The sequence below is a fragment of the Odontesthes bonariensis genome, chromosome 12 (genome assembly GCF_027942865.1).
Source record: "Odontesthes bonariensis isolate fOdoBon6 chromosome 12, fOdoBon6.hap1, whole genome shotgun sequence".
Lineage (NCBI taxonomy): Eukaryota > Metazoa > Chordata > Actinopteri > Atheriniformes > Atherinopsidae > Odontesthes > Odontesthes bonariensis.
The window spans coordinates 5,162,465-5,182,330 of NC_134517.1; the positions used below are offsets into that span (position 1 = coordinate 5,162,465).

Below are 19,866 nucleotides of genomic sequence, written 5' to 3' on the forward strand. Positions count from 1 at the left end.
GGAGCGTGTTTGAATCCTTTTATCAACCAATAATAACGGGTGAGGGCTACATTAGCCAACCGTGCAGATGGGTGAGAGCTTCCAAGAGCTAACCGTATTTTTCATGGTCCTTCGAGCCGGATTCAGACTCACTGCGGATTAACATGTTGAATTACTCAGACAAAGAGGAACCTACTGTGTGCACTGAGCCACAGACATCCTTCGCCACATCCTGGGGCGACCATGTCGTGGACCAGATGAGGCGTTCGTCACCACTACACATATCACCACACCCACGAAGTCGCTACACAGCGGATGGAAATGATTGGCGATATGCAGCAGGCCATGGCTCATCACCTCCTGTAAGCCAAGTCTCCTACTCACCACCGCACTGGGTGATAAAGGACAGTTGGGACACCGCTAAGGAAGAAATGAGGCAGGAGATCGAATTCCTCCATCGTAGGCAAGACGCCCTGCTATCAGAAATGGCCAGGATGGAAACTGATCATGCTGGTCATCGACCTCGGTCTGGATATGGACGAGAGGAGCCCCCAAATCACTCTTGGTCCTCCTCCACACGACCAGTCCCAGCTCCTCGGCAAGGTAGATGTGAGGTAATGACGGAGCTAACCCGACCTATTCCAGCCCCACGAACAAAGAGACCCAACGCTACCCCTGCACGTTCAGACAGCCCTGGCTCAGAAACTGGACCACAGGAGCAGTTAAAGGAAAGGTCATCTTATTTTGGGCAGAACGCCTCCCATTCACGTTCGTCCGATGCCGATGGTCATAGGCAGGAAACATCCAGGCAGCGGGACTCCGCTCACCGTCGAGATTCTAATCGCTCCTATCAGCTAGAGCGCTCATCGTCCCCCTCCCATTATGGATGCTCCCAAAGTAGACCTCCGAGTCCCCCATCTCAGAGGAGTCATTTGAGACTGTATAAGGGACCCACTCCGACCATACCAGACTTTACTCATCCAAACCCCAGAGAGTTCTCTCGAATGAAAATTGCCCTGGAAAATCTCCTCCCTGACAACGCTAATGAGAGATTCAAATTCCAGATCCTTATGGATCATCTCAAGGTAGAAGAAGCTCTATTGGTCGCTGACTCCTACTGTAACTCAAAGTACCCCTATTCTGACACGATGGGCGCTCTCAATAAGCAGTATGGGCAGCCGCACCAATTAGCCCTTCAGCGGATCGCCGAGCTGATGGATGGCCAGAATATTGCCAGTGGCGATATCAAGACTTTCAGGATGTTCGCCTTGCGAGTGCGCTCACTAGTGGGTCTGTTGGAGCAGTTGGGCAGGAAAGGCAAGGTGGAACTTGAGTGTGGCTCACATGTCTCAAGACTGATGGGGAAACTCCCACATGACTTAAGATCCAGCTTCCGCCGTTACATCCACCCATATCGGACGCCCATTCCCACTCTGCTTGATCTGGCAGACTGGCTGGAATTTGAGATTGAGGTACAAGAGGAGAACACAAGGTTCACTAACAGCTCAAGGAAAGAGACTCCGCCAAAGAGTCGAGACCAACGAAAGGATTTTAAACAGGCTGTTCGGACAACCACTGTACTTCTCGGCACAGAGACAAAGCAGCCAGGTGGACGACAGGAGAAAGCACTTGCCACTAAAGACAAAGTGAAAATGTACTGCCCCTACTGTGATAATGGGAACCACACGCTCAATAATTGTTTCAACTTTCAGCGGTTAACCCGTGATCAGAAAGAAAGCTGGGTTAAGGAGAAGAATGGATGCTGGCGCTGTGGTCGAGACCATCACGCACGGGAATGCAACCTCAAGATGCGATGCAAAACCTGCAACCGCTGCCACTTGATGGTGCTCCATGAGGTCTCTGAGAGGGTTCCTGAAAAGCCAGAGAAAGCTCAGGATCCTACTGAAGCAGCCAACTCTGTCCTACTTAACACTACCAATGAAGTACTGTACATTGACAGACCAGCTGCAGGTCGCAAGGTCCTCTTGAAGATCAGCAAGGTCCTACTTCGGAATGGAGACAAAACTATGGAGGCCTTTGCGATCCTGGACGATGGATCAGAACGCACAATCCTCCTCCATTCGGCTGCACAGCAACTTGGGCTCAAGGGACAATCAGAGGACATAATCCTCCGTACGGTGAGACAGGAACTTCAGGTTCTTCATGGGGCGGCAGTCTCATTTACTATCTCTCCTGCAACAGAACCTTAGAGATTGTACCACATCAAGGGAGCATTTACTGCAAAACAGCTGAACCTGGCAAAGCACACTCACCCTCTTAGTGCTTTGCAACGCAAGTTTCGCCACCTTCAGGGATTGTCATTACAAAACATTGTCGATGCCCAGCCATTGTTACTCATTGGATTGATTACCCCCACCTAATAACGCCGGTGGAACCAGTTCGTCTTGGGCCACCTGGAGGGCCAGCTGCCATTAAGACACGCCTTGGATGGACCCAGCGCAGGAATCGAAGCATGGTTTCACTGAGCAGCATTGCCTTTTTACATCCACTCTTCCCTCATCTGCGGACCTGTATAGTCAGGTGGAAAGGCTGTGGCAGATGGACGTGTTACCATGGCATAATGAGAAAGCTAGCGTCAGATCACGTCAAGATCAGGACGCCATAGACCTTCTCGAGGCCAAGACTGAGGATCGAGGTGGACGGAGTTCGACGGTACGCAACCCCCCTCTTGCATACCAAGAACATGCCTCAGTTACGAGCGCCAAAGGAAGCTGTGCTCCCACAGTTACGAAGTAATGAAAAGAGGCTTGCGAAGGCACCCAATCAAGCCCAAGGCTACAAAGCTGAAATCCAGAAGCTGGAGCAAGCTGGCTATGTGGTGAAACTAGCACCTGGTGCTGAAGAGGACACAGCTACTAGCTGGTACGTCCCGCACCATATGGTGCAACATAACGGCAAGAACCGTATAGTGTTCAATTGCTCATTCCAGTTCAGAGGAAATAACCTCAACGAGCTCCTGCTACCTGGACCCACACTAAGTCCATCCCTGCTTGCAGTTCTCCTCAGATTCAGAGAACATTCAGTTGGCATCAGCAGTGACATACGCGGGATGTTTCATCAGGTGAGGCTCCTCCCTGAAGACAGGCCACTGCTAAGGTTTCTCTGGAGAGATATGAAACGTGAAGAACCACTGAGTGTTTATGAGTGGCGTGTCCTTCCTTTTGGAACAACATCCAGTCCCTGCTGCGCAACATTCGCCCTTCAGAAACATGCCAGGGACAGTAGCCACTCGGGGGACGCAGCCAGAGAGCCAATCGAGAAGTCCTTCTATGTGGACAACTGCATGTTGAGCCTGACTTCTGAGGAGGGGGCCAAAGCACTTGTGGACCAGCTTTGGAACCTTCTGGCTGAAGGAGGTTTTGACTTGCGTCAGTGGGCGAGCAATGTCACCTCAGTGATCCACCATCTCCCACCTGAGGCAAGGTCAGACGGTGCTGAACGATGGATCGCACAAGGGAAAACAGACACGCAGGAATCAGCACTTGGGCTTCACTGGCACTGCCAGTCCGACACTTTGTCATACAAGTCCCGATCTCTCGACTGTCCTCAGGTTACTATGCGCACCATCTACAAGGTCTTGGCTAGCCAGTATGATCCACTGGGCTATATCGTCCCATATACTACCAGGGCCAAGGTCATAGTCCAGCAGCTATGGGGTAAGAAGAGAGACTGGGACAACCCTCTGTTACCTGAAGATCTCCTCCAGTCCTGGAGAAAGTGGGAGAGTGAGCTGCCAGACCTGCAGCAGATAGCCCTCCCTAGGTGCTACAGCAGTCGTGAGATGGATTCCCTCACCAGTGTCAGAGATATCCACGTGTTTTGAGATGCATCAGAAAGGGCTTATGGCTCGGTGGCCTATCTCAGGACAGAGGACCCCAGTGGCAAGGTTATGGTGGCATTTCTGGCTGCTCGGTCGAGAGTAGCACCTAGGAAGCAGCAATCTATACCTCGTCTTGAGTTATGTGCTGCACTTACTGGGGCGCAGTTAGCTAAGGTGCTCTTGACGGAGCTCTCTCTGCCCATCCGCCAAACCATCTTCTGGTCCGACTCCACCACGGTCCTCACTTGGCTCCAATCGGATTCGTGCAGGTTCAAAGTATTCGTGGGCACAAGGGTAGCGGAGATCCAAGATCTGACAGATCGTGAAGCATGGCGCTACGTGGATACCTCCAGCAATCCCGCTGATGACATTACTCGTGGGAAAACTCTTGCCGAGCTAGGCAAGCAGAGTCGGTGGTATCAGGGCCCATCATTCCTACAAGGGACTCCTGAGCAGTGGCCGGAGAAGCCTGTCACTTCACCTGTAGAAGGAGATGAACTTCGGAAAACCCTAGTCTGTGGCCTCACTACTACAGCGCTGGCCCCAGATACCCCAGGAGCTAGTCAGTTCATCAGCTTTGACAAACTTCTGGAGGCTACCGCACGCTCTATTCATGGGGTGGCAGAGGGAAGTCCCTCTGCCAGCGACTTCAAGAAGGCAGAAATATCTCTTCTCCAGCGGTCCCAGCAGGATTGCTTCGCCTCTGATGTGGCCTACCTGAGAGCAGGAAAGGCAATAACTAGTAGCAGTCGTCTGGTTACTTTTGCTCCCGAGTTTGATAAGACTACTCAATTGATCCGAGTGGGAGGTCGCCTGCGACACAGCACTCTGCTTGATCAGGATTCTATGCATCCAATCATGCTTGACCCCCAGCACTGGATCACCAAGTTGATCATCAAAGACTTTGATGAGAATTTATTTCACCCTGGCCCAGAGCGAGTATTCGCTGAGGTTCGCCGGAAATATTGGGTCATTCGTGGCAGAGAAGCTATCCGACGTCATCAGCGAGAGTGTGTTGAATGCCGGAAATGGCGTGGAACCCCCCAGATTCCTAGAATGGCTGACCTGCCCCCGGCCAGATTGCGCCTCCACAAGCCTGCGTTTTATTCCACTGGAGTGGACTGTTTCGGGCCATATGAGGTTAAAATCGGCCGCAGGAGCAAAAAGAGATGGGGCATTCTCTTTAAATGTATGACGACACGTGCAGTCTACATTGATCTCCTCAGCAGCATAGATGCTGATTCTTATTTGATGGCACTTCGACGGTTTGTGGCTCGGCGAGGTAAACCAATGGAGATATTGTCCCATCAGGGGACAAACTTCAGGGGAGGTGAACGCGAGTTGAAGGAAGCTTTCACAACTCTCCTGCCTGAAGTTCAAGATCAACTTGCCAGCCAACAAATCCAGTTCACCTTCAACCCCCCAAGTGCGCCACACTTTGGTGGTTGCTGGGAAAGGGAAATCCGCTCCCTGAAGCAAGCTCTACGGGTCACCTTAGGTGCTCAATCAGTGACAGAAGAGGTCCTGAGGACGGTTCTCATCGAGATTGAGGGGATCCTCAATTCAAAACCACTTGGTTATACCTCCTCAGACATCTCTGACCCAGACCCAGTAACCCCAAACTCTCTCCTGATGGGGCGGCCAGACGCGTCACTCCCACAGGTTGTGTATCCGGAGTCAGAAATGTTGAGTTGACGGAGATGGAGGCACAGTCAGTTGTTGGCAGACCATTTCTGGAGACACTTTCTGAAGTATTACTTGGTCTCTGGTCTCCAAGCACGTCAGAAATGGCTTACAGAAGCGCCAGATCTCCAGGTCGGTACCACAGTCATGATTGTAGATCCACAGTTGCCCCGAGCACTCTGGCCAGTGGGACGGGTTTCAGAAGTTCTCCCTGGATCTGATAACCGAGTAAGGACCGTGAGAGTGCAAGTTGGAGACCGCACCTACACGCGCCCAGTAGCCCGGATTATTCACCTCCCTGCATTGCCTGATTAGGATCTTCCCTAGTTCTAGGGCCTTTATGAAGAGAAACAGATTTCCATAAGAAATCTGGGGGCGGCTGTTAAAAAGGCTCATCTACCTGACATAATCCTTATTATTTTGGTCAGTAGTTCTTCATTGGCTAATTTAGCTGTCAGTCATTGTCACGGTCAACCAATCCCGTTGCACTCCTAGCTGTCTGTCCCCGCCCACTGCTGCTCCCGTTTCTCAGTCAGATCGCGGATCACAGACTGCCTTTCACAGACATTTGGAGCATTGAAAGTTTGTCAAAGTGCTGTGCGTACATGAAAACTAACCACACACATTAATGCACTTTGGATATTCTGTGGGTGACAGTGTGTGGATTTTGTAGATGGTGACGAAGCTTCTACATAAACATTCTCAAAGTCAACTTCAACTGTGTCTGTCTTTTGTTGGACATCCCGGAGCGTGTTTGAATCCTTTTATCAACCAATAATAACGGGTAAGGGCTACATTAGCCAACCGTGCAGACGGGTGAGAGCTTCCAAGAGCTAACCGTATTTTTGTTGTAACCCACCCACCGACCTAACTCGGGCCAGTAGTTACACACTGTGTGCCACTTGATTAGATCATAGACCAATAGATTTTAAACTGCATTATTATTATTATTATTATTGTTGTTGTTGTTGTTGTTGTTATTCTTTATTTTTCTAACACAACATTACTGGCCCAATTATCTATTTATCTCAGACATGTCGATCTTAATAATGATAATCAGCAGCAATTAAAAAGAAATAGTATTTAATACTATATGATTCACAGATTTGAAAACACTGCAACAAATATGTAAATTAATTCATCTTTTTCTTCTGTATACTGGAATTAATTACAGCTGAAAGCAATTATGTTTTAGTAGCATATTCTGGTTTATAATCCTCAAAGTGGAGAACACTAAAGCATGAAGCTACCCAGTCCATACGGTACTGATGACATTTGTTTGATCACTTTTGTTTCACACAAGCAAGTCTTTGTTTGGACATTTAGTTCCCTTGAAAGCATAGCACAGTTAAATTGTTGTTATGTTTAATGTGCCTTTTGTAGGATTTGAGGTCTGCCACATTTACAGCATGATGTAATGTAGGATAATGTAGTGGTAAGATTGCCACCTTTCATGTGGGTGACCTGAGTTCGTATCCTGACACCCCTGCATGAGTGTAAGTTGCTTAGGATAAAAGCGTCTGCCTAAAACATAAACATGAGTTTTCCACCTCTTTTCTTGTGTTTTAGCTCAACTTTGTTTTGTTTGTGAATATCGTGCGAGTGTTGGCCACTAAGATTCGAGAGACAAACGCGGGGAGATACGACACCAGGAAACAGTACAGGTTTGTACCGAACTGGTTATGTCTACAAAACCAGCCATTTATTCCATGCCCAGGGTTGGACTTTGTTGAAGGTTGCGTGTTAGAGAATTATTTTGTGTCTTTGTGTAAATAAATTATTACTTATGAGCATGATTATTATGCTGATGTTGTGATTTGTTATGTTAATAACTAATCACACACTATAGCTGACATAAATAATCATGACCTTTTTTTTATTCTTTATTCTGTTTATGAAGCGATGTACTTGCATGACTGATTGTCTAGTTCAACTTGATTTACTGGTACAACCCGTCATAAGAAAAAACAAGTGTGAACTAGAATAGCTGCAGCAATTTTTGTGAACTCATTTCACACATTAACCTTAACCCTAACTCTAACTTAGCTTCCTACCATATCCATGGCATTGTGGTTTTAGTATTTGTGACTTAAATTGCAAATTTGCTTCAAACAGCTCAAGGATTCAAGGATTCTTATTTGTCATTGTAGTCCTACAACGAAAATTTGTTGGCAATCAAGAAGAACAGACAAAACAACAACAATGAACTAGAAACTAGAAATTTCTGAAGAAATTTAGAAGGGGCTTGCCAAAGTGTGCGTATCGCTCAACCAATCACGGCTGCTCAGGAATGGTTCGCAAGGCTAAAAGAAGAAGCATTCAAGGCGAACTGTCCCTTTAAATTGGCGAGCTGTCCCTTTAAAGCGGCGAACTGCCAACTCGGAGCCAAAAAACCTCTACGAATAGATGCTTCCCATTCGGAAACCGTAAAAGCTACGGAAAAAATTCCCGCAGAATGAGCGAGGGACGCCTTTGGACTTCAATATTCCCGCGTTTCAGATCTGTAGCACATTCACAGTGAAAGCACGGATGAGAGAAAGAAGGGCTGCAGGAGCTGCTGAGATTCTGAGAACTGGATGAATTAAAATGGGGATTTGAGGTCTTTGAGCCCCGACATCACTTTGCTCTGAGGGGCTCTGAGAACAAATGGTCAGCCCTAGATGAAATATGAAAACATTTTATGAATCCCAACATGCGTGCCTATATTATGACAGTACATAATGGCTTTGGAGCGATATTTGTAGGCGTGAGGGCGATTCGAAAATGAATCTGAGGTCAGAACTCTTGCTCTTCCCACAGTCTAATGAAATGGCAGTTGTGCTCTAAAAATTCAAATTTTACAGATTTTGGCCAAAACTTTGGGTCGCTTGGAGGCATGCTGTGGGAAATCCGTAGCAGGTATCGATATGGTGTCTTCACTTCTGAACACAGCACGGACGTATCTACAAACTGACATTTGAATGGCGTTTCTAGGTTAATGCATGATGACACAGTAACTGCTCAAAATTTTTTTTTTTTTTTTATGATTTTTCCAGGTCATCCCCCTGTTTATTCCTAAGGGGGCTTTGGGGGGCTGTTTTTTGCTTATTACGTCGCCATGGTAACTCCAATCTTCAATAAAAGTAATAGCCCGCGAAAACTCATCGAGCCGGTCGTTTTGATAGGGCCCGCATTAATGTGGACGGAAGAATAAATATATAAATCTATAAATAAATAAAGAGACACGTTTTCAATGTTAAATCCCATAGACTTTTGCCAACGGAATAGTAATAGGTGCCTTGCCATGCAATGCTATGGCAGGCCCCAATAAAATAAAATGTTGTGAATAAAAAATAAAAAAAAGTGTTGAGTAGTGAAAACAGTTATTAGAATATATTAGAAAAAGATATATACAGTTCTAAAAATGCTGGAAGTAAACATTGACGCAGTATATGTCATATAATATTGCACAATATAACACAAAATGTTTAAGTCCTTGTTATTGCATTTATTCAGATTTCAGTTTGTTTGTTTGGGGGTGGGGGGTTGATGGAGGCAACAGCTCTGGGGAAAAAGCTTTTGCTGAGTCTGTTTGTCCGGGTTTTGATGGTGCGGTACCTTTTCCCTGATGGCAGTAGGACAAACAAGGAGTGTCCTAGGTGGCTATTGTCTGTACAGATGGACCGAGCTCTCTTCCTCATGCGCTCAGCATACACAGAGTCCAAGTCTGGGAGCTCAGCTCCCACAATCCTCTGTGCAGTCTTCACCATCCGTGCCAGATTCCTTCTGTCCTCTGCTGTGCAGCTGCTGTACCACACCGTACAGCCCTGGCAGAGGATGCTTTGGATAGAGCTCCTGTAGAAGTTGATGAGGAGCTGCGGGGCCAGGCCAGCCTTTCTCAGCTTCCTCAGGAAGAACATCCTCTGCTGGGCCTTTTTCACCATGTTGGAGGTGTGTATTGTCCATGTAAGATCCTTGGTGAGGAATCTGAATGATTCCACTCTCTCCACCTCCTCACCCCTGTTGTAGATTGGGTGCTGTGCCGTTCTCCTGGTCCTCCTGAAGTCAAAGATGAGCTCTTTAGTCTTAGAGGTGTTGAGGACCACCCAGCCAGATGTTGGACCTCCTGCCTGTACCAGGTCTCATCATTCTCCGCAATGAGGCCAACCGCTGTAGTGTCATCTGCAAATTTAACTACAGTGTTGGAGGAGTGGGTGGGGACACAGTCCTGGGTGAAGAGGGTGGTACTGAGCACACAGCCCTGTGGAGTGCCAGTGTTCATGATTACGGTGTCAGATGTCAGGTTCCCCATTCTGAGGTCTGTTGGTCAGGAAGTCCATAATCCATGAACAGAGTGAGCGGGTTTATGAGTTTGTGGACCAGTTTGTGGGGGCCTACAGTGTTGAATGCGCTGCTAAAGTCCACAAAGAGCATGATGACGTAAGCCTGCTCTAGGTGCTCCAGGGCTGTGTGAAGTGTAATGGAGACTGCATCCTCTGTCGATTTGTTCGCCCAGTACGCGTCTGTCTTACAGTGTAGCTCTTCCACATCAGCTTCCTTGGATGCCACTCTGTATGACTTGGGGTTTTTCAACCCAGTCGAATAGTGTATTCTAATGCAAATCACTTCTCGACCTCCTCAAGCAGTCTTTAGTTAGGGGACACACTGTAATGTTTCTGGACCCATTTATCTGAAATTTCAATCTAAAAAAAAAAAGTAAAAATCCACTTTCCCAGCCAAGAAATCTTGAGCCACTCTCCTTCACCTATTGTTCTGTGAGGGACACATTGTCTGATGGACCCTGACTAGAGCTACTCATCATTCTGCCGCGTAGATAAAGTCCTTCCGCCCCCCTGCTCCCTGCCCTGGGAATGTCAGGTTTGGAAAAATTTTCCTTACAGTTTTTAACGTTGTTAACATCAAAGGATATTTTCAGATGTTTCAAGACATAACATGAACAAAACCAGCCATATAGCTTGGGGATTTCTGCTTTGAATCTGTAGAACAACATCCAGACTCAAAAAGGAAAGATCAGAAAACCTGTATTTACCACGTTGAACACTTGAGGAACCAATCTTGACATATTAGGTGTTGGAGTTTTACATTTTATGTGCATATGTTATGAGGAACCTATTACATGAGAAGCGTGGGCAAACTATGAGGAGAAGTTGTCCGACCTCAAAGAGCAACAACTGTCATCCCTGGTTGCCACAGCAGTGACTGTAAAGGCAGTAAACAACAGTGGTCACTGAGCAGTTATGACCAGTAGCAGCCGAGGTTAGGCCAATCTTTATAGCTGGGTTTACTGTCGGCCACTCAGCCGCGGCTCCGGCCAAACATTAAGTGCTACTATTCTTACACTTTTGAAAGCAATAGTGAGTAAATCACCATTCGGGTACATTAATTTGCATGCAACCTTGTATAGTTTAGCTTACTCTTCTTATCACAGTATTGCAGAGTTAGTGTTAAATAGGTAAGGCTAGTCCTCTGAGGCTAGGTGTAGCTATGGGCAGGACCACATTAACATTTCATAGTTCTGCGTTCAGTGAATGAGGAAAAAGGTCTACCATACTTTGAGCCAGTGGCCATGAGAGTTTTTTCTCAAAAAACTTAAAGATTTAAACATTGAAAAAAAAATTATGGGGATTAATATTGTTTTAGTGGAACATTAACAAATAAACAAATTCCTCAATCCAGGACATGTTAAGCTAATATTAACAGTTTCACAACTTTTCACAATTAGTCCTACAAACAGTAGCTTAGCTTGTCAATAGGTCAGTTTTAATGTGAACAACTTGTTTTCCTGAAGATATTAGATAATTTTTTATAGAGCTTTGAACAATCTTGTTTTTAACAAGTTCTTAACCATTAAAATATCACATGATTAATGATAGCATTAGTTAATATGCAAAGATAGGTTAACCTGTTCAGTAAGTTCTCTCTTTTTTCATAGTTTTTCAACTCAAGTGAGCAGACTGATTGGTAATGTTGCTATCCAACTTATCGTGAAGTGATGGACCATTGTTTAGTTTCTTTCCTACATATTTCACATTTCCCTTTGAACTGTTTCTGTTATGAATCTTACGAAACATGAAGTCTATTTTAAGTATGAAGTCAATTGGAATGCAGCGCCTCTAAGCTTCTATCATCACTGCTTCCAACTTTAACCCATTAACCAAGAACTAATCCTTAATCAGCCATTTTAAGAAGCACAAAAAGAAATGAGGAAATTCCTTACTTAACACTGGTCCTCACTAAATTTGATGTACAAATGCACCCACTTACACACAGAGAAACGCAGATGCATTTATACATCTGCAATTATCAGTTTTTTCCTCCCCTGCTGGTTCTGGTGTCAGATAAAAACATTTTAATTACAGTGTTTAATCCCCGAGCGGTATTGTGCTGAATGGTGCAGGCGAGGACGTTTTGTGTATTGATTGGGAGCACTAAACTAGAAGCCAAATACAGCATGTGTTACACACTCCAAAAATCTAGGAGAAGTTAGAGCAGCCAAGAAAAAAGTACAAAGACAGAAAGCGGGTGAGCAAAAATAATTGTTGATAAAACCGAGTGCAGCTCGTCGAACGAGAGTTAGCTCGTGCAGCTTGCTCATGTATAGATTAAAGTAACAACCACAGTTTTTAACAACTTATACTTTATTTTGCCAGCGATGTCCATTGGTTGCAACGGTTGTACCACTGTAACTTCAAAAGTAACAAAAAAGGTTTACTCCTCATACTTTCAGTGCAAGTTGGAGTTCTGTCATCTGCAAAATTACTCCAACGACTGCAGTTGGAGGGTGGGCCGGTGACCAACAGGATGCTTAGTGGCATGGTGTGGGAAAAATATACTCATCTTTAATGTGAACAGGACAAAGGAGATGATTATTGATCTTTGGCATAAGATTTTTTGTGTAATATTAAGCTGATTTTTGTAGAAGGAAAAATGTCTGTGTAGAGTGCAATCTGCTTGGCGGTCACTAGCTGAGCAGAGCTAGTGACTAAAATAAACTGATAAATAAGGCTGGCTCTGTCCTTTGGACTGCTCCAGAGCTGCTGGTGCCGGTTGTGGATAGAAGAATATTGCATAAGCTTCTCAACTGAATGGACAAAACTACATAATCTCAAAAAAACATACTGATGAAATGGGTGTCTTAAGCTGAGGGCTTCTTCAGAACCACAGCAATAAGGATCAGTACAGAAGCTTATTTCTGCCAACAATAAGACTGCCTTTTCTTTTTTGGAATTTCAATTTTTTTCCTTTTGATGATTGATATATATACTGCAAAAATCTAATTAATGCAACATAATTCAGTTATATTCAATTAGGATGCAGTCACATTGCTATACAGGTAATAAATGCAGACAAGAAGTTGTAAAGAAACCCCTGTCATAGACTTATTTGGGAGACAAAACAATGTTGAACAGAAAAATGATCTCTCAAACTGTTGTATAAACATCAATCTCAGATGACCTTCTGTGCGTAGTTTTCTTTTGCAAGAATGGGTTATTGTCAATATTACAGGCCAGCTTATTATTGTAGGTAAACTCAATCAACAAACTGTATGAGCATCTGTGACCATGTCACCATTCACTGTTTATAATAGCACCTCAGTCGTAGCAGCAGCAGCAAGAGCAGCTTCAGTACTCCATCTGTGTGTATTCAAAAGGTGTATGGGATCAGCATTGGGCTGAAAGTCACCTTTTGTTTTAGACATGCTTAAAGGCCAATGCATAGTCACATTAGTTTTGCATGTAAAATATAGTGAACAGAATTAATCAATATGACACAAGTGGCATTTGTGGGTGTGTAGTGAGAGTTCAAATAGGCCTGATTCAAATAGTTTCCGTCTGGTGAGTGTATTTAAAACAATCTTTGTATAGACTTACTGTTATAGGGTTCTGTATATGTGACACGATAGAAGTTGTTTGACAACCTCTCCTGGGATCAGCTGGGATAGGCTGCAGGAAGTCATCAACCATGCAATCCCACAGATGCTGATAATCATGTGGGAGCAGTCACTGCACCAGTAAATTAAAATGAGGCAAAGGAACTGTGCATCCTTTTCTGTGTGACTGACAATTTGTGTTGTGTACACTGATCCATAAAAGCCATTGTGTTAATATGATTTAACACTGTTTGTAATGCCCATCTGTTTAAAGTACAACTCTGCACATGTTGCACACACTCTCAAGTGTGTTTGTGTTGGTATGCAAATTTGCTTACCTGACTCCCGCCATCTGGTATTCGCATACCATCTGGGACGAGCCCACAACCGACATGATTTCAAATGGGGCTATTTTTTCTAAAACTCGTGCATGTGATTGGATGAAGAATCTGTCCGTCATCTTGACTGACACACTTCAGCCACTCCCAATGACTCAACCCGTGACGTAGCTCAGAGCTTACCTGACTCCCGCCCTCTGGAGCATGAATGGGCGGTCATAACGCCGCCCATTCATCCAAAGTCCCACCCAGCGATTTAATGATTGGTTCTGATTATTTTCTAATCGGACGAAACACATATGACTCCCAGGCTCCTCAGATGGTTGTGTGAGGAAAGGGAACGCCCCCGCGTGTAGTTGGTGAACGCAGCCAGATGACGTGAGTCAGGTTACAAATTTGCTGCTGTCTGCGGGGATTGAAATTGAAAAAATAATGAAAAAGTATTTGTTCACACACACACACACACACACACACACACACACACAACACTTTTTAAAGGCTTTTAAATATTTCCTGGGTGGAACATGGCACACTATACGCAATCACACTGCCTGTAAAACTGCTGAAGACATCCCATCTACAACTCAACTCCAAGAGTTTGTACTCAGCAATAACTTTAAAGGCTCAAATCAAGCATGTATAGCTTTTTGATTTTGATGTAAAAGCTAAGTAACTGGATTTTGATTGAAGTCAGATCTAAATGCTAAAAGCCATTCCATGGATTTAACAGTTCAAGTTCCCCTATGGCTAAGCCTAACTCATAAGCTGAAAAATGCTCCATTCTTCAGTCTCGTTGTCACAGCCATGGGAGCTCAGGAAATTTATATTCCCTCAGTGACGTGTTTGAAATCCTGTCCTGTACTTTTCTGTATAAACCAGGAATAATTTGAGCTTGGCAACGAAAATAATCTTTAAAGTCATGGTATTTTGAGTGTTCCAAACCATTAGTCAGGCAAACATAAAACTGGCTGTTTATCTCTAATCTAAATAATTCTTGTTGCTTTCATTCAGTTTAACATCAAATTTGATAAATGTTTGTGGCACATCCTAAAGCAGCTTTGAAAAAAGATGAGCAAAACCAGAATGTGCCATATTGTTTTAAATGGAATGCGGGGCTGACATGTTATGTTTCGTATTCATTTGTTTTGTGTTAATATTTTGTAACTTTTTTAACAATGTAAATAACTCATGTCACCACATGAGTTATTTACAAATATATACTGTAGGTGTGTTTTTGTCCTCACAGGAAACTGGCTAAGTCCACTCTTGTTCTGGTGCTTGTGTTTGGCATCCACTACATCATCTTTGTTGGGATGCCTCATACATTTCAGGGAACAAGCTGGGAGATTCGGATGTACTGTGAGCTATTCTTCAACTCATTTCAGGTACTTTCTGCATATTTTTCTGTAATGTACATTAAGAGAAATAAAAAAGCACTTTTCACATCCATTTTTTTTTGCCAGGCACAGCACAGAATTTGTGCTGTATTAAAAAAAACTAAGGTTACTTCTTCAACTACACATCTTTGATAACTGGATGATGCCAGCTCAGCCACACAGTGCAATCTTTCTGCTAAGAAAGGATTTATTTTGCATGATTTGCTGCCCGCATACTCAGACAGCATTATTTGATTTGATTGTCACACACTTATAAACCTTTCACTCAACAACCTTTGTTTGGGCTTTCCTTTTTTTATTGTATGTATTATAACCTGTCAATTTTAGTAAGCTGCTAGCCAGACTGGACGGATGTGCACAGTGAAACCAGCATTACACACAGCCGAGCCGCTGGTTTTATGCTGCAAGCGGTATACTGTTCCACAGAATACCGATTATGTGAACATCCGATTCATCTATTTGAATAATTTTTCTTCCGTTTCTGCTGCTAATCAACAGGTGTCTTGGATACTGACACATTAGAGACACTTCACACAGACTTACGAACATCATTCAGCAATTAAAACCTCAACAAAAAGACCACCTCATGTTCCACATTTTAATTATAATACTGGTACACCTGCTTCTGCAGAAATAATGAAAGGGATTGAAAATGGGATGTTTTTATATATCTGTCCAAAGACAGAAGTTTTATGTGGTCATTTATGTGGCACACGGGTATATCACAATAAGCAGATAATGAAAACGCACTACAATCCAAAAGCAGATACTTATGAATCATTCTGATGGCAAATGAAAATAAATACTTCCTAAAGAGAATTAAGCCTAAAGAAAGTCTTTATGCTCCTCGCTGCATATATCAGCTGCTGCTGTCAGCCTGAGCAAACACAATAAAGTGTTCTGATGCATCTATTTCTCAATACAGTCTGCGAGTAACTGCACTTATACGTGCAAATGAAAAAATGACTGTTTGCAAGGTTAGCACCAGCACTACCTATGCATGGACCCATCATCTGACGTTAAACCAAAGAGATAATGGAGTACGATCCAATGTAGCAGATCCTGGTTTTCCAGTTTACACACAATAGTCAGATTCATTTTAAATCCTCGCTTTTTAAAAAAATTTGGTTTCATTGCCCAAAACTGTGTTTACATGTGGACAAAGTCCAGTTCTCAAAATACCTGAGTTTGTGTGCACCGGACCTTATAATTTCCTTTTATCAGGGTCTATGAGTTGTTGAGTTTGTATTTGTGTTTTGGTTTCTTGGTTTACCAATGTTTTGGTTTTCCCTTTTTACCATAAGTTTACTTCTTGTACTTTAATTTCCTTGGGTCCTGTTTTATTTTGTAGAGCTTGCCCTCGCGTGTATTCTGTTGTGTGTACTTCCTGTGTCACACCTGGTTTTCTGTTACTGCTTGCCACATCTGGTCTTCGTTTAGTATCACCACCCTTTTCCTTTGTTCAGTGCCAGATGATTGCATGTTTGTTGTTGTTGCTATTGTACACACTACTGATTTCCTTGTTGGTTTGTAAGTCAGTCAGTTTGTCCTTCCTTTGTTCCATTTGAGTTTTTTGTTCCTTATTCCTGCTTTGGCAGCATCTTTAGTTTAGTTTTTAATTAAGCCTTTGTTCTTTTTCACCTGTCCAGTCTAACGATGTAAAGTTGCACATTCAAGAGAAACATTCTTTTGGGTTTACAAACTATTCATCAGTGCATTATGAAGAGTGCTGTTGCTAAAGGGATTTTAAATGGATTACGTTGTCACAACCGCTGTAGCAACTGACAAAACTTGTCAGGGACACAAGGTCCAGTATGGAGCAAAGACTGCATGTTCTGTATTGCATTTACACATTGATCTCCATACTTCTGACCTGGTGCTATACACAACAGTGACAATAAAGGTATCAATTCAATCCCATTAGAGCCTTGTTAGCAGCACAGCACACATCTCCTCTGTTTGTTTGGAGAGATTGCCTTTACAAGCCACAATTATGCTTGGCTGAATACTTCACAATCAACATTGGACTACCTTATAATTATCACAGAAACCGTTGTGCTTATTAAGCTTATAAAAAGTCATTCTTCTGCCAAGGAAAGAGCATAGGCAAAATAATGGGATTGTTCCAGTTTATTTGCAACGTCACATGATAATTATCAAGTCAACCTTAATTAAACTTGTTGCAGTGTGAACGCAGAGCCAAAGAAAAGCTTAGAACATTTGTTTGGTGATCAGTGAAACAGAGATTCAGCATTGGCCTTGGTTTTGGATGCATTTCACCTTGCTCCACATCTGATGTTTTACTTTTACCATGTAGGCTTGACAGTTGGAGGTTATCAGATGACTATCTGGTTAACACCACTCACTTAAGATAACAGGATACACAATCACAAAGTTTAAACCATTGCTGTCAATAAATCAGCATATCAAATTCAGCATAGAAAGAGTTTTGTGGACACACAATAAATAAAGAGTCCATACATGACTAACTGCAGCCTGACTTATTGTAATCTGTATTTCCATTTCATGGGGTTTAAAAATCTAAAAGTGTCTCTTATAAATTAGTCTGGATGACTGTCAGAGTCAGTGTCACACTTCATTGTACAGTATAGAAGCTTTATTATGAGATTTAATTCAGCTCTATAACTGAGCTCTGGGGGAGTTGTGTAAGAGTCAATTTATATCAGTGATCAGGTCACACTTAGGCAACATTGCAGATTCTGGTAAATGGACTGTATTCAAAATATTAAAGACTATATATATTTCTGTTTTTATTTTATGACCGATTGTGTTAAAGTGCCCCAGTGTAATGAATAAATCGGGAAGCAAAACATTTAATGTAAAAATTAAAAAAGGAAAAAATATAGGATTTATATATATCTGCTGAAGATAAGATATAAGATTCTGCACTCACTGAAATCATGGCATTATTTTTTCTTTGGCTGCACAACAAGTTTACTGTAAACTGACATTCATTTGCAATATGAAAAAAATAAAGGTGTTTCATTATCAAAGAAGCTTCAGGAAGCCCCAGAAAAAGATGTTGACTTTATCTTAATTGAGCCTACAGAACAAAGTGGAAACTTTATTGCCCTACTCTATAAATCAATACATATTTCCAACATTATTTCCCTTTCCATTTTTTTTAAAGATGGGTTTTAATTTCAAATTCTCTGCAATGACAGATTGATTCCGCCTGAAAGTCTTGCATTGATTCCAGTGCCATTGCTTTCTAGTCGCAAAATTGGATTTTTAGGTCTTTATTTTAGTCAAGAACGAGAAACTGGATTGTGGTGGTTGTTGAGGACCCAAATGCAGAATAGCAAGCCAGAGGCAGATGGACAATAAACAGGAGACTTTATTTCACCAGACGACAAATGAGAATAGATGGAATAGCAATAGCAATTAAAACTGCGAGCAGTAATATCGGCCCTCGCAGCCAAGCGCAGCTCCGGCCTTGCGACCGCCTGAAGTCCGTAGCTCAAAATCCCTGGGGCGTGAAAATTTTCCTACGAGGTGTGTAAATATGAAAAATGGCCAAAATTTGCCCTTTGACCCAAAATGGCCGCCTCCTTGTACGTTTTAGAGCATACCTCCAAGAGACTTTTGTTCTTGATTTGAGGCGATCTACATACATACCGAGTTTCAGATCTCTACGATGTACGGTTCGGGCCATCTCACGTTAGGTGGCGCTGCAGAGCAGTTTGGCCACGCCCACTTTGGACTCCATTAAAATCATGTGATTTCACGCGGGGGACAATTTTGGGTAAAGTTTGGTGAGTTTTTGAATACGTTTAGGCGTCCCCATTCGCGATTCCGGGCGGAAAAGAAAAAGAATCACAAGAATAAGAAAAAGAATAGTGAAATCCTGCAGATACAATAGGCCTTCGCAGCGCTTAGCTGCTCGGGCCTAATAAAAAGGCGGAAGTATAATAGTGAAATCCTGCAGATACAATAGGCCTTCGCAGCGCTTAGCTGCTCGGGCCTAATAATCTGACAAAGACTGAGCTAAACCATGAAGCTTCTGGAGCTTAAGGAAGGGACTGATGAGACAAGTGACTGCACCTGAGACCAATTATCTGGAGGTAGGTCAAAAGGAGAGCTGAGGAAATTCAAGGGAACTGGGGGACCACTACTGGTGTGTACATGAAACTGAGACAAAGTAAACTAAAACGGAAACACAAACCAGGAATGAGGCAAGACACGACTAAGACTACATCAGGAAAATATCAACAAAAGCAAGAACAACAACTTAACTAAGGCAAATCATAAAAGAGACTAGAAACAAAATGGCACAATAAGACTAGACTAATACAAACAGAGATTATATAAGAACACAATATTAAGAACGCAACAAGTAACAGAATCAAACAAAAAACAACAAAATAAAAAGCAAGACAAGGATAAATGAATAAAAAACAACAGAAAAAACACAAATGCTAATTACACTGCGTTACCTAGAAGTTTACACTTTGCTTTCTGAACTTTCACAGTAACGAGAGGTAGAGTGACTAAAAGAAACAGCACGAAAATAGCTTCTTTCACACAGTGGACGAACTATGGGGGTGTATAAGGATAAATAAAGACTGTAAAGGATAAACTGTGACTAATGCCACTTCAGAATAAAAGAATAGAGCTTAAAATGAGCACAGTAAGTCCCCCCTTAGGCTGAATGAACCTGACAAAGATAAAAGGTGTTCCATCATCTTCGAATGCTGGTCCAATCCATTAGAGAGAGTCAAATAATAAAGGATCTGA

At 43.1% G+C, this 19,866-nt stretch overlaps 1 protein-coding gene across 1 annotated transcript in view; it reads left to right on the plus strand.

The window, feature by feature from the left end:
* The window catches only part of pth2ra (parathyroid hormone 2 receptor a), a 95,007-nt gene that overhangs the window by 68,064 nt on the left and 7,077 nt on the right, over positions 1 to 19,866 (plus strand). The window contains exons 10-11 of the mRNA XM_075478958.1: positions 7,073 to 7,167; positions 14,958 to 15,096. Coding sequence (XP_075335073.1) covers positions 7,073 to 7,167; positions 14,958 to 15,096 — 234 coding nt within the window. The remainder of the gene's footprint in view (positions 1 to 7,072; positions 7,168 to 14,957; positions 15,097 to 19,866) is intronic.